Source organism: Pteropus alecto, unplaced genomic scaffold (assembly GCF_000325575.1).
Source record: "Pteropus alecto unplaced genomic scaffold, ASM32557v1 scaffold34, whole genome shotgun sequence".
Taxonomy (NCBI): Eukaryota; Metazoa; Chordata; class Mammalia; order Chiroptera; family Pteropodidae; genus Pteropus; species Pteropus alecto.
The window spans coordinates 3,788,571-3,808,183 of record NW_006435763.1 but is presented as its reverse complement, the minus strand read 5'-3'; the positions used below and the strand labels follow the sequence as shown (position 1 = coordinate 3,808,183).

The following is a 19,613-nucleotide window of genomic DNA, read 5'->3' as shown; positions in this document are numbered from 1 at the left end:
GGGGCGGTGGCTGACATGTGACCGCTGTGTAGGTGAGAAGGCCAAAGGTGAGCAAGATGGAGCGGCCCCAGGCTCTCCCCGCCAGGGCTCCAGAGGGCGTGACGGCGAGGGGGCCCCCATGGCTAGGGCACCGCGGGACGTCCACACTGGGTTTCTGGTAATGGAAATCGGTAAAAATAAACTGTGTCAGAAAATAACATCTCCACTTTTAGGACCTGGAAATTTAACAGAACTGATGTGCAGTCTTTGGTGAAATTATAATAAAAAACAAGTGATCTTTCCTCCTCTTCATTCCTGGATCTTTTGTGTGATGTTTACCCTGGGCGGGTGCCTTGGTTACGTTGGTGGGGGGACTGTCTGAGGAGGGGGCACTGAAGCCTTAATGGAGAGACGTAGAACAGTTAGGAGTTCAGAAACCCTGAACCTCAGCTGGCTCCACACAGCCAGTTTCTTTCTTTACGGAAGAGACTATTTTGTAGATGGAGAGCACAAAAAATCTGTGGATGGGTCCAGTTTGACAGTTCTTCACCAGGGAACGGGGCCAGTAACATCAGTCCTCCCAGAGTTACTGTGAGATGAGGACGAGGATGACACGGAGTACTCAGCACGCTGCTCCGTAAAGAGTACGCAAACGTGAGCCACCGTTACTGTCATCGCAGATGCCAAGGGCGGGCGTGGCAGCGGGGATGCCCCCTGGGCCCTGGATGGAGCTGTGAGGCAGCGGCCCTTTGCTCTGATGCTCTTCCAGTTCTCTTTGGTCTCCCCTGGTCCTTCTCCAATGTCAACAGCTCTCTCAGGCTGGCCCACTCTTGAAATAAGAACATGCTACAAAAAATTCTTCCTTCATCTTTGTGCCCTGATGTTTAAGTGCTTCCTAGTAAGGTCTGAATGACAATTGGCCTAATTTTCCTTGAGATATTTGGTTCTTGGAATAAAAGTGAATGATGATCACAAGCACACGAGGAGATGTTTCTCACAGGGAAGGTTTTACTGGGCCTTGTTTCCTACTGGGAAACAAGGGCCCCGCGTGGAGGGGTGTGTTACCCACGTGGACGGCACAGAGCAGAGGTCCCATAGGTCCTGTGATCCGAAACTGGGTGGCTTGATCACAGGGAATAATTCTTCCTTGTAATGAGATCTGATCTTTTCCTAGAGTTTCTCAAATTGAATGTAAATATCCCTTTCTCCTGAAAAGTGAACAAAATGAAGGACAAGAGCTTTGCATTTTTGTCTGTTTCCCAGAAAAAGCATACTGAAGATGTGTCTCTCTCCCTCATCATCAAAATAAGCTACGGATGTCTTGCTATGAATCCAGTCTCAGAATCTGTCAGCACTCACTCCCTCTGTCCCTTCCAGTCGGGCTCAAACTCTGCAAACATGTTCCTTCCCAACAGCTGTTGGTCACCAGGCCCGTTTACCGACTGTCCCTAGGAGCGTCTGTGCCCCCCGGGCCCCCATCAGCGCCCTTGTGCCTTCTCGCACCCACTTCATTGCAGAGCTTCTAACCAGTTCTCCTGCTGGCAGACTCGTCCTCGGTACTGGGGTCAGACTGTTCTTTGAGTTGATTCTATGTCACTGCAGCCTCTGAAACCCCCGCCACATCAAGGTGAGGGTCTGCCCCCTGCCCGTTCCCCCAGACAGTGGCTCTACTCAGTTCTTTCACTTTTCTTAAAAAATTAATCGCATTCATTATTTACCAGGCCATTTTTTTCTCACCATCCGCTAAGCAGGCACTGCTTCCGCTTCCTCTGTACCTGGACTCACCTCCACCACCCCTCCACCCCCCACCCCCGCTTGGAGGGGCCCTTCCCCGCCGTTCTCCTAGAGCTTTCCTGGGCCACTCCAGCCTTCGTGCTCACGTCTTGTTTTTAAACTGTGTACATCAGGCCTTACACTTCTTATGCTTTCCTCATAGCACTGAATACTATTCGAGCAAACAACAGGCAAATCATTCCTGGATGAATAACTGTGAAAAGTCACTTCTAATCTGAAAAGTTCAGAACTTGTTCTGGAGGACAAAAGCTGGACTGGCACGCAGGCTACTGTCACTGTGTTGATGACAATAAAATGAAAATAATCACTGAGCACAGATAAATCACAACATCCACCGTCAGTAACTAACGGTTCTTCATTAAAACCCAGGGCGAGTCCCCTGCCGGGCCAGCCCTGCCCCCGCGCGTACTTGAGCGGCGCCGGCAGGATGGTCTGGTAGTTGTAGTGCTGCTGCTGCTGGCTCAGGATCTGCAGCTGCAGGAACAGCTGCTGCTGCTGCAGCAGGCGGGCGTAGTTGGAGTCCAGGGGCGGCTCGCTCTTCTCGCCTTTCTGGTCTGGAGGAATGTACTGGTGGTACTTCAGCTTCTTTACCCTTGGTTTGGGGTCTTTGCACTTTTTGCTACGGTGCTTGTCGTTCGGATTCTTGGGATGGCTTTGCTATTTGCAAGAAAGAAGAAATAACATTTTAAGAGATGCGACTGCGTGCAGCCCCTTCTACTGTGCCTCAGAGATTTGCAAAAGCAACGCATCTTCCAAACTGGTAGTCACTTTGGAAAGCAATACACGAAATGCATTTCAAGAGCCAGGAAAACACCTGCGTGCTCCTCTGACCAAGAAATCTTGCTCCTCAGAATTCGTTTCTCCTGCTGCCTTTCCCCTGAGACTGAGGGCGAGCTGCTCAGGGCTCAGCATTGTCTATTCAAACCCAACATTCGTTTTGAGTTTCCTGTGTAGACACACTGCTAGGCGCTAACACAGATTATCTCCTAGTGAAAAGAGGTCATGCAGTAAATATGCAATAGAAAAAGATTAAGTATATTTCACTACAATCGGAATATTTTTTAGTCATTAAAAAAATCTATGGAGAATATACAAAAATAGAAAAACACTTCTAATGAGAATAAAGCAGAATATACAGCTATGCAGTTCTACAGAAAATCCACAAAAAAGAAAATATTGAGTAATGTGAACAGGAATTTAAAAAATTTTTTCAAAAATACATTTTATTTGGAAAGGGGGTGTGTGAGACCTCATCTTATGATTAAGACTCAGATGGCTTTTTCCTCGGTTCTCCTCCATTTATAAGTTGTCAAATCACTTTCTACTTTTTAGTATTCCTATTATAATTTAATCTGAAAAAAAAAAAAGTTCATCGACAAAACAATAAGGTATAGGAGATTATTTCTAAGCTGCTTTCAGTAAAATATTCCATATGACTGAGAAGTACTAAAATATAGTTATTGGTGTTATATTATAAATGTTAATATTGGAAGAATTAGGAAATTAAAAAAATAAACAAAAATAAAGAAGAAAATAAAAATCACTACATTCTGCAGACCAGGCACCATCACTGTTAACATCTCCTTCCAACCCCATGGCCGCCTCTGCTCAGTCGCACCTTGTTCAGCGACTTCCTATTTTCCTCACAGCATCTCTGCCCAAATGCCATCTGCTGCTTTTGCCCAGCGCTCCATTTAAAATAGAAACGGCTCCCCTCGTCTCCCCAGCAACCCCTAGCCTCGCTCTATCCTTCTCCACCAGTGGCTCCTGTGTTTTGTCGTGCTTACCCCCACTCCTAATGAAGGTGGGGTGCTCTGTGATGTTCTCCTCACTGCTGGCTACTCCTACTGTACCAAGAACAGTGCCTGCCACACAGAAGGTGCTCGATAAGTATCTGCTTGATAAACGAACGATGAATGTGTCTGCTCATTGGAAGTCACCTGAATTATCAGGCACTTAAAACACATCACAATGTCAGAGTGTATTCTTACCTGCTAAAATCTTCCTGCAGTCTCACAAGACTAATCAATTCCCTGTCATCTGCTTATTTTGTTAACAATAAATTTTGTTTCTAGTCTTTTTGAACTGATCGTAACAATGAATGGGGTCTGGGCTAAGGAGGTTTGACAGTAACTGTTACGTAATGATAAGACGACCCAGCCGCAATCAGAAAGGGGCCTGGTGAAGAGGGAGGGGCCATAAACACAAGATCCGGTATTCCTCACACCAAGTCCACGGTTACCGCTAGCCAGCACGTGTCTGTTCTCTCGGGAAATGAGGATGGGAAATAGCTTTCCTCAGAGAATACCGCAGAGAACACACACCTGTCCCTCCCTCCACTGCCCAGTCCTCTGGTCTGGTCACCACTACCCCGAATCCCAATGCCTCGTGCCCTCGAACCAAGGCCTAAAGATCGACACTAGTGAAGAGCGGAACGTCAGAGACTAGGAGAAGCAGAGAATAAACGTTCAGCATCTGCAGGAAAAGCCGGGCTGGCAGTTTCCAAAGCCTCTTTGTACGTGCTCGGGGATGTGGGAAGAGGAGGAAGGAGCTGATTTTATTGGCACGGTCGCCACCTGCCGCCCGCTGGAGTTTCATGCTGCCAGTGCTAAGCGATGGAAGATGGTGAGATACGCTGACGTGTGCCCTGAAGCCACAGACACTCGGCCACACTGACAGAGCCATCCCTCTAGGAAGGACAAGGACAGGCCCAGGGGACAAATGGCGGTGAGGAATATGCACCAGACTAACTGCCTCCAAGGAGTCCTGAGAAGGCAGACAGAGGCTGGGCCGGCATTCGGGAGACGGGGGTCCCTCCTGGCCTTGTCACTTCTTCACGTCTTTGGGCCTCAGTCCCCTCATCTGAAAGGTGATGAGAGGCTCAGCTCGCTCTCTAATGTCCTTTTTTAGTTCTAAAAGCTTGAGATCTGCGTTCTGCTACTTTTGGCAAAAGCCACATCTGAACTGATTAAAGTATTCCTCAGGTTCCCAGCCTTTTATTTAGTTCTAAATACGTTTCAAAGAACTTTAAAAATGCACTATATATTAAATTTTAATCTTCCTTGAGATTTACTTTAACTGAACTGTTTTGACCAAGTAAAATGCAGGGCACAGTGCCACGAATCTGCACTTATCTGAAGAACAAGCTAAGCATGATCGGGCCAAATCTGCTAAATCACAAAAATGTATCTGCTTCCCTAAGACCTTTAACCTATCATGCAATATATCTGGAATACCACTGAGTTTGACCTTGTGTGTAAAGTCTGAAATCACGTTACCAGCAAAGACATCTGTGGATTCAGATTCTCGCGTGCTGTGCTGAAGCGACCCTGCCTTCCTCTCTTCCCCTCTCTTCCCGTCTCCCCCGCCTCGGTGGCCTGGGCGGAAGCAGAGCGGGCCCTGCGAACAGGACGGCCTGGCACCTCTCTGCTCTGCTCCCGCAGCTTCGTACAGACTGCGTTTTCTGTTCTTCTTCTGTGACTACTGAACGATAGGTCCTCTGTTGGAAGGTGGTAGTTTCAAATAGTAAGGCCCGGTCTAGCAAGTCCTCCCACGGCTTTGTTTTCAAGGCTTCAGGCTAAAAGGCAGGCTGGGTGACATGGACACACAGCCTTCGTCCTCTGCGCACAGGGTTACAGGCACAGTCACAAGTAAAGACCCAAGCTGGCGTGTACATGGGCACCCACCTTTACCAGCGCTGGCCCAGGCTTCGCTGAGGATGCAGAGTTTGTGGGGAGCACGGGAGCTGTGGGTCTTGTGGGAGGCTGATCCGTAGTGGCAGGACTTTTCAAGAATTCAGGAACTGCTGGAGACACTGAAGTAAACTGGCGGAAAAGGCAGAAAGGGAAGGAATCTGTGAAATCAATGACAGCAATAACAGAAAAAAACAGAATTTTAAGGGAATGATCTCATTAAAAAAAAAGTCCACTAGAAAATAAACAAAAGTATATTATCATGTCCAAGACCCAGATGGAGGAATACCACGCCTTACCTCCGTGAAGCCCCAATGGCAATGGAAAGCGAAAACTACAGAAGGTAAGACTGACTAAATTGTAGTAAGTGTTTTCAGAAATATGGTCAGAACCACCCTTTTCTGGCAGAAAAAAAATCCGAGACTCATGTAAAAATGATCAAAACAACACATGGCATTCATAAGGTGTTCTTGCCACGAGGGTCACAGTAATCCAGGTTAATTCGCATGCCCGACCAACCCCTCTGCCACCCAGGCCCATGCTGGGCAGTGCCTGGTTAGACACCTTCCTCTCCCAGAGGCCTGTCCACCTGCAGTCAGTAACCTAACCGCGCCTTCCCGCTGTGTTCCCGCTGCCAACCCAGCTGACTCTCGTCAACCATTTCCCTGTTTTCTGCAACAGGAGAAAAGCTGAAGGATATATTCCGGTAAGACTGACCTGTTTCATCAGCGGTACCCAAGCACTTAAAGCAAGAAGCTAATTTTTACCTGGACCAAAATAAGTAATTACTGAATCTCAATGTGGAGACACATTAACAAAGGAAGCTACAGAAGGCTTTGTTAGTTTTTTATCAGCCACCTCACAACCTATTCCCACCAGCAATCCACTTCAAGGAGATTTTAAGTATTCATTTACTGGAGAGAGGTATTACTACCACAATAACTCAGTTAAATGTTGCCTGTCGATTACTCCTTGGACTTACTATTACCAGCCTTATCTTAAGGGAAAATGTCTCCCTTTATCACAGACTTCTCCGAACAACTCTCGAATTCATTACAACCATCAAAACCGGTTCTCCTGTTGAAGTATTTGGGTTTAAAAATAGCAAACTGTATTTTCCCTCCTTAAAATAAATGACCTGAAAAGTCGGAGAGTTATTAGCAGCAAGAAATATGAAGCTTGGCACATACTAGTTACTCAATAAATATCTTTTTAATGGGTGAATGGAAATTCCTCGTGGCTTCACTCATGCCAGGCCACACTCACGTCTGCTGGGACTGTGAGTACAGGTGTGAGTGTACAATCAGCTGTGCGTGCCCATGGCGGCTCTCTCTTCCTGAGGTTTGTTTTCATTCTGCTGTTGATTTCAGCCTTTAAGTAATTATCAGTAACCATAAGTGCTGACAACATAAAAGACTTGACTTTTTAATGATGGCTATACTCAATTTCGTTTTCAAACAGAAACGAAAGGACTTATCCAAAAGTTTTGACACCTATGTTCCAGGCTGACTTTTGCCTCAAATGGCCCTGAGACAGCCGGCTCATCGATGAACCTCTCACATGATTTGGAAGATGGTGGCCAGCTGATCACTGCTTTAAGGGATAGGATTTTACATTGTTTTCCTTTCACGCAGAACATTTTTGAGAAATGAGGATACTTACTCTGGGACGATTTTCACACAGGGAAAAACATTCTTTGGCTATTAAATAATTGGCATAAGAATCAGATATTTGAATTCTGAAATGTATGTATTTCCTTGCAGATAAATTCTGCTAACCTGGCAGGCTATGTGATCATCCCAGCCCCCTGACTGATATGACAGGGACGATGCATTCGAGAGCAGTCAGTGTCAATAATCCGAATGTGGCGCTGACTGTAATATTTATGAAGATGTTTTGCCTATATTGCTAGGCCCCGACTAGCTGGCTTCTGCCCTGACTACTGCCACGCCCATCTTAAGAGCTCTTCTGGCATTTCAGTGTGACCTGGCTACCCAGAAATCCGGACTCCAGCAGAACACAAGAATAATGTGGGTTGCTTCTCCCTGTGGTTACTGTGAATGCTGCTGCTATGCACATGGGTGTACAGGTGCCCGCTCAAGTCCCTGCTTTTGATTCTTTGGGGCATATACGCAGAAGTGGATTTTCTGGGTCACGTGCTAATTCCATCTTTAACTTTTGAGGAACTGCCGTACCGTTTTCTATAGTGATTGCACCATTTCCCCATCCCACCAGCAGTGTGCAAGGGTTTCGGTTTCTCCTCATCCTTGATGACTCTTGTTAATTCATGCTATTTTGATAGTTGCCAGTTTAGTGGTGTGAGTTGAGATTGTGGTTTTGATTTGCTTTTTTATTTTTTAGCAATTTAATGATGCTGAGCATCTTTTCATGTTTTTATTGGCCATTTGTTTATCTTCTCTGGAGAAATGTCTATTCTAGTCCTTTGCCCATTTTTTAATTAGGATTTTTTTTGTTGTTGAACTGTGGATTCCTTTATATATTCTGGGTATTAACCCTTTATCAGATAGATGATTTGTAAGTATTTCCTCCCATTCTGTGGGTTGCTTTTTATTCTGTTAATAGTGTCCTTTTATGCACAGTTTTTAATTTTGATGTAGCCTAATTATCTATTTTTAATTTTGTTGCCTTGGTGTAATAACTAAGAAATCATTGCCAAATCCAATGTCATAAAGCATTCCTATATGTTTTCTTCTAAGGGTTTTATAGTTTTAGCTCATATTTAGGTCTTTGTCCATTTTGAGTTAATCTTCATATATGGTGTTAGATAAGGGCCCAACTTTTTTTTTTTTTAGGCGAGGCAACCCTTGTTTGACCTCACAGATTGCAAGGACCTTGTCAGCTTACAATCCCTTATTTTTTTAAATTTTTTTTATTTTTTACGCCTACAGCACCTGGTCTTCCTAGAGGTCTCCTATCCAAGTACTAACCAGGCCCAACCCTGCTTAGCTTCTGAGATCAGACGGAATTGGGCTTGTTCAGGGTGGCATGGCCATAGACAATAAGGGTCTAATTTCATTCTTTTGCTTGTGGATACCCAGTTTTCTCAACACCATTTATTGAAAAAACTGTCCCTTCCCTACTGAGGGCCTTGGCACCCTTGTCAAAATGTTTTAAACCTATAAATGAAGACTTATTTCTCTCTATTCTATTCCACTGGTCTGTATCTGTCTTTATGCCAGAACCACACTGCTTTGATTACCGTAGCTCTGTAGTAAGTTTTGAAATCAGGAAGTGTGACATCTTCCTGTTCTTTTTCAAGACTGTTTTGGCTATCTGGGGTCCCTTGAGAGTCCATATAAATTTTAGGATGAATTTTCCTATTTCTGTAAAACATCGTCATTGGGATTTTGATAGAAATTACACTGAATCTGTAGATTGGGAGTACTGACACCTTAGTAATGAATACTAAGTCTTCTAATCCATGAACATGGGATGTCTTCTCATTTATGTGTTAGATTTTCTGTAGTGACTCCTTTCTCATTTCCTTTAGATATTTCCTTTGTGGTTACTATGGGGGTTAAATATAACATCGTAAAGGTATGACATCTACCTTATATTAACACCAACTTCATTTACATACAAAAACTACTTCTTTACAGCTACGTCCTCCACTTTATATTACTGATGCCACAAGTTACATCATTATACACTGCGTAGTCATTAACAGATCATTTTTCTGTGCATTTGTTGCTTAAATCCTGTAGAAAATAAAAAGTGGAGTTACAAAATAAATTACACCCAGGTGTCTGTGGGTCTGCAGTCTCTCTGTTTCACATGTCACGGCTCCTGTCGTTGCCTGCCACGGCTGAGAGCCTGCAAGCCAAACCACGTGCTTTTACCTGTCTGACTTCTGAGTCAGACAAGACAGAAACCCATGGACAGGCCAGAAGGCTGCAAACAAGTTGTGTTCTGCCCCTTCCATCTCGAGGCGGGGAGCTGGGTATTGGGCTGCTGCTTTGTGACAACCTGCCAGGGAGGGTGGGCAAGGGTGAGTAAAAACACCATGACATTTTCTACTTTTTTCTTGACTGGGTATTTTTTTGGTTGGTAGAGGTCACTGACTGGTTTCCAGAGCTCTTATAAAGTTATTTTAGTCAGTCTGTAGTTTATTTAATGTTTCTATGGGACAACAAGGGCTTGGTCCTTCCTATTCTGCCACTGTTGACATACATTTTCTTTTAGAGTGAGATTTCCTATCACTTGTGAGACAGTGTTAAGCATGCAGATGCATGCATAAAAATCTAAACGTGAAGCTATTTAGTACCTCTGATTTTTAATAGTTCGATTATAACTAATACTACGACAACTAAAATAATGCCACAAAGCAGAGGGACAATCACTCAGAGTATCACCGATCTACTCTAACCACGAATGAATCTATTGCTTTTGGTAGTAACTTCATGGAACGGTCAATATAAAAATGTTATTAATGTCTACGGCTATGCCACCCTGAACGCGCCCGATCTCGTCTGATCTCGGAAGTTAAGCAGGGTCGGGCCTGGTTAGTACTTGGATGGGAGACCACCTAGGATACCAGGTGCTGTAGGCAATAAAGAAAAATGTTATTAATACTTTAGATCGACTTTGAAAAACCCTAGAGCCGATGTCCACCTCACTTAAACACAGTCCTCTTTCTGAAGCTGCTACACAGTGTTTACTATACTATAGTTTCTGGGATCAGGCAGAATGTCCATTACAACCTTGGTGTAACCCTGTTGGTGATTCACGAGTTAGTCAAAGTGACTGTGAGGGGCCAGAATGTGGCAGCATTGTAACTATTAGAGAACTGCTATTATTCGTTTTTGGTAACTGAGTTATGACACTTCAGTAAACTGTATAGTTGAGGAAATGATGTTATGTATATTTAAGTAACACACGTAACAGCTGTCACTCTGAGTTGTACGAGGATGACAGAGTAATGTGTTAAGTCTTAAGGAAACAGTCTTAAGGAAAATCTCAAACTATTGGTCTAATGAGAACAAAGTCATTAGTTCAAACCCTGTGTGGGCTAAACAGATGCTCTTTTCAGGACACCTGCTCCAGGTGACACATAGAACAAGTAGCTCAGCACTGGGCTCCAGTAAGAGCTCGGCAATGTTAGCCATTAGTTTTTAATCATCTCAATTATGTTCAATAAACATTTATTTATTTACGAATAAATCTAAAAGGTGTGTTCTGCAGAATGCACTGGTTTTGGCACTTTCCTGTTGGTCACAAGGGAAATAGGAATTGGGATGGAACACAAGTTCACTGTTAAGGCTGGAAACAAACTCGAAATCTCAGTATTAGCAGTGGAGTCCTCTTGAAATGGTATAAAAAGCATGACTGAAGAGGTAACAACAGAAAGTACAGTCGGTATCTTTGATACCCTATTCAGGCTTTTACTGATAAGTATTTGTAATAAAAGTTAGTATAATTCTGATTATTTAGTATGTGAGTGCACGGCTAACCTATGAGACCTTGCTCATCCTCACTGTTAGCTTAAACCTCAGGTTTCTGTATCATTAGGCTAAAGGTCCCTTGATACAAAGAGAAAAAGCAGGTAGTGGACAGTCTCCCAGGTTCTCCTGAGTTCGTCTTCCTGAAAACGTGTAGCAACCAGGAGACTGGTTCGCTTTCAGCACAATTTCAAACTCAGCGCAGGCTCCGTCCTCACAGCGCGGGCCTGAAGGTGAACACAGACCCTGCTAGACCACGCTTCCAGGTAAACACCCGTGTGTTTATAAAAAGTGACCAGCGAGGTGGCTTCAGAAATTGCTCAGAGAAAGGAGTCTTCAGATTAAAAGAGCCCTCGTAACACCCTTGGTACTACATGGGGCTCTTCTTAATTTTCTGCACTTTCCATTGTTCAAGCATAAAATAAGCTGAGCAAAAAATAAGCTGAGCCCCAATATGTGATGCGTGTTTCATTAACATTATGGCAAATTCCTTTCCAGCTATACTTGGATCAGAAATGAAAAGACAAGAGAAAGGTCCAAGGAAAAGGCCACACAGAAATATATATTTCAAAGAACTTTTCACCCTTAGAAGTCACGTTCGGAAGGAAGGACATGGTGGTGCGTTGTACTGTCCACGTCACAAGATCATTAGCATTCTAGCACTGGGATTGCAAGACAAGTGCTTAGAAAACTCCGTTCTTTACCTAGATATTATGTTACTTTTTTGGTAAGGAATGTTTCTTTTATTTGAATAATTTCCTGTGGGACTTAATCCTCTGGTATTTGTGTGTTCTGAAAAGAATTAAGGTGACTCTATGTCCTAAGACATTTTGGAATAAAGCAGAGCATTAAGAAATTTTGAGCCTAATTTTCTCTCGACTATTTATCTGAAAATATGATTTTTAAAGAAACTAAAAGAAATTCTGTACACTGGCCTTGAACTTTTATTAGGCCAAGCATTAAAAAAATTTAACAGGAAAATTAGAAAAAATGTATTTAAGCCATAGGATTAAACATGCAGTATGAAATGATACTTAACATACGAAAAAAACTTGGTTAAGGTTTTCGGCATGGCTCAAAGTATGGTCAAAGTATGGTCAGTGGACCTTTGTTACCTGCCTGTGACAAGTACAGGAAATATTACAGAAATTTGATGTCACTCCACTATTTTTACTGTATTTTACAAGAGGATCAGTCCACAATGCATTGGAAATTAAACAAACTAAAAATACACACTCACCAGTCCCTTCCTTACAGGCGATGTGAGGACTAATGGTCCCTGGTAAATAAACTCACTATCGAACTCTTACATTGAGTTTCCATGTTAAAGATTAAAACCTGAGAATCTCAGAGAACACCCTACAAACAAGACGTGTATGCTGCCCTTTCATTGCCTTTGCTTTCTAAGAACTATTATAATAACAGTGATGAGACTGACTTTTTTTTTGCGGGGGGGGCGCGCGCGGGAAGGAGGTACAATGATATCTAAAGCAAGCAACAGTATATCGCAGAGAGAATCTCCCAGGGATTTTTATTCATTAAAGCAACAAGCACTTGCTGTGCTTGGACCCTGTGAGTTCAGTATGAAGTTATTAAGATAAAATGAGGGGATGTCCTGCCCTCTGGAAGCTGATGTCTAATGAGAAGCAATGTTTTAGGTACTTTCCCCTTAAATGACAATTGTGAAAGTAATTATATTTAGGGAGAAAATATACATTTTTTGTATCAAGTGAGATTCTTGGACAAATTCTATAAATACTGGATAACAGTGAAAATAACTAAAGTGCAACATTTGCCAAAACAAAACCTAATTATCACTTCTAGATGACGTAAAAATCTCAGACCTTACAGGCGTCATAACGTTTGCCTCTGTAGTTGACTTAAATGAAACCGACAACAAACTGACAACATCCTCACAATCCTGCGTGGAGGAGTACCTTTCTTCGACATCAATACAACACAGTTAACAGGGAGATGCTTCTTTAATTGCATGAATAAAAGTATAATAATAAAGAGTGTTTGTCAGATTCCTTACTTACAAACACTAAAACGTAATACAAGGGAGTTTACCGAAGGACACAATTAAGAAAGCTCAGGTGTGTGGTGCAGAAGCGGAGTGACAGGTGAGGCTGTGGCGAGCCCTGTGTGTCCTGGGTTCTCTTCCCCGAAGGGCGGTGGGGCGCGGTGGGAGGGACCACTGCAACGCCTGGCCCGCAGGGGACAGCGGGCAGTACCGGTCTGCACATGCGGGCACCTCTGGGGTCGTGAACCGGGCACTGCAGTGGGGATGACCCGAGGCTCAAGTGTGCACTGCACCGACAATAAACAGACCATATTTATTCTTCAAGAAACACTGCTGTGCCTCTTTTCCTTCAAGGAACCCTGGAATGCCAGCCCCCTGGGTGGGACTGCCTCTGGTTAAACTTTCTCACTTACGAACTTAGCTGGAGACCAAGTTTCAAGACCAAAGAAACACCTAACAGTACAAGCAATGCTAGGAAAAGGAGAAGGCCCATCTCTTACACAGGCGGAATTGTCACGAAGCCATTACCAGGTAGATGGTGACAGAAATTTTGTCACTAAAAGCTAAGGCCATGCTAACAGCGGTCTGATATCCTGACCTATTCGGACAGAAGCAGAGAATAACCAACCCACACGGATGAGAAGAACTGTTTTTTAAGGGTATTTACTTGCATACTTGACATTCTTTTTAGCCCTATTTTTAAAGCTCAAAACCAGGGCGCAGCAAACACGTGAGAACACAGTAGGGGCTGGTCTCCCTTGCTCTCCCTTTCAGACCGTGCGTGGGCTGGTCACTGACCCTTGTCCTTCTTCCAGGCCAGGTTCCAGCGAAGCCGAGGGGGTGGTCACTCTCGCCCCACAAACTGCACCAAGAGAACATGAACTGCAGCTGCCCTTGGACTCCGGGGCGGGAGGGCTCTGCCTGCAGGTAGGAGCGCACAGTATGGCAGCACGGTCCTCGCACTCATGCTACTGGCTTCCAGCCAGCGCCGACCGAGCCCATCCTCTGTACCAGGCCCTGCACTAGGTGTGCAGGACACACGCGTGCACGCACACTACACACTACCTAGGTCTTGTCTGAGTCAAAGCCACTGTCCTCATAGGCTCATAAGGCACAGACACAATAAAGAAGCTACTGTATTTCAGATCACGGGTGATAAGTGCAAGGAAGAAAATGAAGCCGACGGACCCAGTCACTAACAAATTGACATTCCTGAATGGAAAGAAATGCTGTGAGAAAACACACACACACACTTTTAGTTCCGCACCTCTCTGAACCCAGGCCTCCCCTGGTGTGAGGGTTCAGGCAAGTAAATGCTAAACTGCTTTCCAACTCAGAATTCGATGATACCCAGCTTTTACAAGAGTATTTTCTACTGAACTTGACCAATCTCATTAAGTAGTTCAATAGTTTTGACTTCAAAATAACAAAATCCAATTAAAATTTCAGCAAGTCCAGAACACCATAAGGAGAGATTAAAAAAACAGCAAATTATGTGCAGCATAAGAGTTTTTATAAAACCAAAAGAAACACAAACGCCTATGGAAAACGAAGACATTTGAATTTCCAAAAATATTTATTAGATTCCTTTGCATGCACTAGACTATTCCCAATACAATCTGACACATAATAGGTGCTCATTAAATATCTGTTGAACAAATGAATTCAATCTAACCAAAATCAAGGAGGCAATTAAAACATTCGAATCTGCAGGGTTTAAAGTAGTGACATTACTGACTTGTGGCAAAGGCAGTGACTGTGGAAATCTGTATTACCCTCCCGAAGGTGGTTAAAGTGCTTGTCTTTTGCCTACCAAAGGTCCAAGTCCATTCTGATATCTGGTAACTATCCAAAGAAATAACGAGACTAGTGTCTAACAAAAACCAGGGTGTAGCAAATACGTGAGAATACAATCAAGGCTCTTATTATTGCGTGTCAGAAGAGTGAAATACAGGAAACGACTCCATATAACCAACAATAGGGAACTGATTAAAATAGATACATTATCTAAGTTCAACTGAATATGATGTAGCAATTAAAATGATACAAATATATATTTATTGACAAGGGACTATACCAAACTAAAAATTTCTGTGCATTAAAGGACACTGTCAATAGAGTGAAAAGGTGACACATGGAATGGGAGAAAATATCTGCGAATCATACGTTTGATAAGAGGTTAATATCCAGAATATATGAAGAATTACAACTCAACAACAAAAAAACAAATAACCTGATTTTTTTTTAAATGGGCAAAGGACTTGAATAGACATTTCTCCAAAGATAATATACAAATGTCCAACAAGCACATGAGAGGGTACTCAACATCACTAACCATCAGAGAAGTGAAAACTGAAACCGCAGTTAGATATGACCTCACACCATGGAATGTCTACTATCAAAAGAACATAAACTAACAAGTGTCAGCAAGGATGTGGAGAAACTGGGACCCTTGTGCACTGATGGGAGCATGAAATGGCACAACCACTATGGGGACCAGTACGGAGGCTCCTCAACGAATTAAAAATAGAATGACTGCATGACTCATCACCCCCACTTTTGGTACGTGCTCCAAAAAACTGAAAGCACAGTCTCAAAGAGATATTTCCACACCCATGTACACAGCACCGTTACCCACAACAGCCAAGAGATGGAAGAAACCCAATGTCTCTGACAAGTGGGTAAACAAAATGTGGTATATCCAGACAACAGCATGATTCAGCCTTCAAAATAAAGGAGCTACTGCCACATGCTACAACATGAACGAACTTTGAGGACATAATGCTAAGTGAAATAAGACAGTCATAAACAACAAATACTGTGAGCCCACTTACATGAGATACCTAAAGTGGTCAAATTCACAGAGACAAATACAATGGTTGCCAGCGCCTGGGTAAAGAGGGAGCTAGGAGCTGTTCAGTGGGTATAGTTTCAATTTTGCAAGACGAAAGTTCTGGAGATTGTTGCACAACAGTGTGAGTATGCTTAACACTACTGAACCGTACAGTTTAAAATGATAAAGATTAAAAAAAAGCTGGATTTTATGGTATGTGAATTATGTCCCCCAAAAATTATGTGAAAAATTTAAAAAGTGTATTGCAAAACTGTAAGATAAAAATGTGTATACAGAACAGAAATAAAATGTAAGAATCTACTGAAAAATGTTAATGGTGGCTAGATTACAGATGAAAAACTTTTATTTTCCCGCATTTTCAAACTTTTCTAGTGAGAATGTATCGATACATAAAATAAAGATATATACTTGATATGTAAAAAACAAGGCACTTTCTCTATTTAGGGGTAAACACAAGGAAGGCGATACCTGGGCTGGAGTGTTCGTGGTCACAGGAGACGGCGACTCACTGATTTTGGGCTCACTGGGGGACGCGGCTGACCCTTGCGACTCCTGGCTGGCAGGCTGGTCTGGAGATAAAGCATCACTGCTGTCTTCATCAAATGAGAAATCGCCCTGAGTCTGTGGATAGTCTTCTTTCCCAACACCTAAAGAAAGAAATGATTCTTAATTTATCTTGGCCTTGGAATACCAGGCTTAAAATGAAAAAGGAAGAGAAACATTGTTTTTTTAATAAAAACTTAACCTGTTTAAAAAAAAAAAAAACCATCACGTACTACCCAAGGGAAGAGCACACCACTCCCCACGATGAGCACTTGGAGAAAAGAAATCAAACCCAAGTCAGATCAAGCCTCTGGACCCAACTACCAGCTACAGGAAGTACAGGAGACAAGAACATAAAATCCAGGATGTGGAAATGCTAAAGAACAAAACACGTCCATTTACCAACAAATAAATAGTGAGAAAAGAAAGGAGGGAGAGCCACCGAAAGAATAAGACGGAAGAGGTCCATCAAGCCAAAGGTGATGTGTGGACCTTGTCTGGATCCCGATTTGAAATCCAGCTGGTACAAACACATTGAGGTACTGGGAAATGGGGCTTCGACGGGGAATCCTGCTTAGTCCCACCTCGTGGGGTGGCCAGATACACCGACGCCTTACTTCTGGGGGCTGAGTGGATCACAGGTGACTGCACCACTCAGAATTACTGACGTTGCCTAAGACTGAAACTCGTGCTCATGCAAAATAAAAAGTCCCCATGAGTGATGAAACTACCATAGTTTAAATAGGATATTAACTTTTAAAAATTGCTGGCTGAATAAGTGGCATTGTTCTGGAATTTTTTTTCCTGCTAAGGCCACACCAAAAGAAATGGGGCGGGAGGCGGGGTGGACTTTAGTAACTGAGATGATGAGAGCGACACAGAACGGACAGATGCTGCTCTTCTTAATGAGTGCGTCCACACTCGTCTGCTCTTCACCTTGCCGAACTGGCAATGAACAAGCTATTTTTCTCTTTATCTTTCCTGGAAGTACACAGAATGAAAATAATGAAAAGCCTGTAAGAATTTTAAACAAAACAACAGAAACTAAACAGTATAATACAGTAAGTTTAACTTAGAAAACATGATCATGAAATCAGAACTTAAAGATCGAAACCTCAGATGTTAAGAATCTGTGTTAACGGGTTAGTGATGCTGGTCTCACAACACATAATACACAGCCGGCCCTCTGCATATACGGGTTCTGCACCCTCAGATTCAAATGCTCCCAGATCGAAAATATTTGATAAAAGTTATGTTGCTGCTGACACATACTACCTAGTTAGGTTGCATCTGTACTGGACAAGTATAGACATTTTTTCTTGTCATTAATCCCTAAACAACACAGTGTAACAAATGTTTACATAAGTGTTATAAGTACTCTAGAGAAGACTTAAGGTACACAGGAAGATGTGCGTAGGTCACATGCAAATACTACGCCATTTTAAACGCGAGACTTGGGACTTGGGTGTCCTCCAGTTTGGTATCTCTAGGGGGTCCTGGAACTAAGCCTCCGTGGGTACCGAGAGACTTGTGCGTGCGCGTGTGTGTGTATATGTGTATGTATATGTATATACATATATATATATAGATAGATAGATAGAGATAGAGATATATAGATATATCTCAGTAATAATGGGAATCGGCACCAATTTAATTTCTAACTCACCCGGAAAGCCATACCCATGATTGGTGCTGGCCTTTTTAACTACATTTGTTTTGATCTAAAACTTCCCAGAACATGGTGAACTTGAGAGGCTTGCCTATAATCGCTTCCTTAACACTGGAGTCCACAGGCAGGATGTTCTTCTCCACCAGCTCCATGGGGCCGGGGCGCTGTGCGATCTTCTCGTTCAGATCGTCCGCCAGGCGAGCTCTTTTCAGCTTCATCTGAGTGGCCTGCAGGGATGGCTCTGCAAATGTTTCTGAAAGAAGAAACACAGTTCTAACCATCACTTGAATTCCCATCTCTATTCCATAATGCTATTTCAGGCCAACTAATTTAAATCGGTTTAAGCATATTTGTGTGTTCTCAAGATATTTATGGCAAGAGAAAAATGACTGTTAAAGCATGCTCCAGTATACAGTTTATATTTTTAGTTCTGGGTAGCTTTATATTGTCTATATTGTCAATATGCATGCCCTCTGACTCAAATGAACATGAATTCAAGTGAAAAATGGGGTACTGCAACTGTTCATTTATGACAGGAGGGTCATATTCACAATTATTAGGTACTGGAGACACAGAGGATGCACAAGACAGACGTGGTCTATGGCTCAAGATCTGTTTTAGATCTGGCTACATTAAAAAGTCAGATCCTACGAGGGGAGGCTCGTATCTTAGGATATAAGCTTCTCTGCAGGAGTCACTGGGAAGACCTACAAATCATATTGTAACAGACTCCAACACCATAATTAAGAATTTGGGTTTATTTCTGAATATGTAACCTTGTGTCTGATAAGAATATTCACTCGCCGTACACAGTAATTAACAGTCACACAGAAGCATCGACTCATCTGCTTACAAATGCACAAAGTTGTACAACAGATGTGAAACTGCTATAAATGTAACTTGCTCATTTGCATAATTCTGTCAATTATTTGTGTTTATGGTAACTCATTAACTTCATTAGACTGTTCTAAATAATGTTTATAATTGATTTAATGATGATGAGGTGTTAACCCAAAATTCTGAAAGTTGCTTGCTTCTTAAATTATACAGTAAGTCTTCTAATGAAATTCCCCACAAGTATTCTCAGGATTAACTGATGTTCTTCATTTTGCAGGTAAAATGTCCTGACTGAAGCCTAAGGCTCACTGAAAGCCATGGCCAGTAAACTACTCACCAGCACATCTGAGTACAGGTGACCTTCAAACAACCTGGGGGTTAGGGGTGCCAACCCCCCACATAGTTGAAAATCCACCTATAAGCTTTGATTTCCCCTAAACTTAACCACTAACAGCTTACTGCTGACCGGAAGCCCTGCTGATAACACACTTGAGTCACGCATAGTTTATGCCTATGTGTCACATACTGTATTCTTACAATAAAGTAAGCTACTGAAAAGAAAAATGCTATTAAGAAAAACATGAGGAAGAGAAAATACATTTATAGTATTTATTGAAAAAGAGCTCATATAAGTGGATCCGCACAGTTCAAGGGCCAGCATAGGGTACTTCTCTCTACCAGCTGAGTCACACGTTTGCCAAAGCCAACCTTGACTGCCTGCAAAATAGTTCATACCTGCTGGGATTGCTCCTGTCAATGCGTA

The 19,613-nt window shown here is 42.8% G+C and overlaps 1 protein-coding gene, 1 non-coding gene and 1 pseudogene across 10 annotated transcripts in view; 1 reads left to right on the top strand and 2 right to left on the bottom strand.

Annotated features, from left to right (window-relative positions):
• Positions 1 to 19,613, bottom strand: part of MKL2 (MKL1/myocardin like 2) — a 180,394-nt gene that overhangs the window by 24,005 nt on the left and 136,776 nt on the right. For all 9 annotated transcript variants that reach the window (XM_025046089.1, XM_015588607.2, XM_025046090.1 and 6 more), the window contains 4 exons: positions 18,105 to 18,266; positions 16,270 to 16,448; positions 5,460 to 5,597; positions 2,183 to 2,430 (listed from right to left, as the gene is read on the bottom strand). In XM_025046089.1, the coding sequence (XP_024901857.1) occupies positions 2,183 to 2,430; positions 5,460 to 5,597; positions 16,270 to 16,448; positions 18,105 to 18,266 (727 nt within the window). The remainder of the gene's footprint in view (positions 1 to 2,182; positions 2,431 to 5,459; positions 5,598 to 16,269; positions 16,449 to 18,104; positions 18,267 to 19,613) is intronic.
• Positions 8,366 to 8,483, bottom strand: LOC112479167 (annotated as a pseudogene).
• Positions 9,918 to 10,035, top strand: LOC112479152. The gene has a single exon (XR_003046067.1). It is a non-coding gene; the product is annotated as a 5S ribosomal RNA (ribosomal RNA).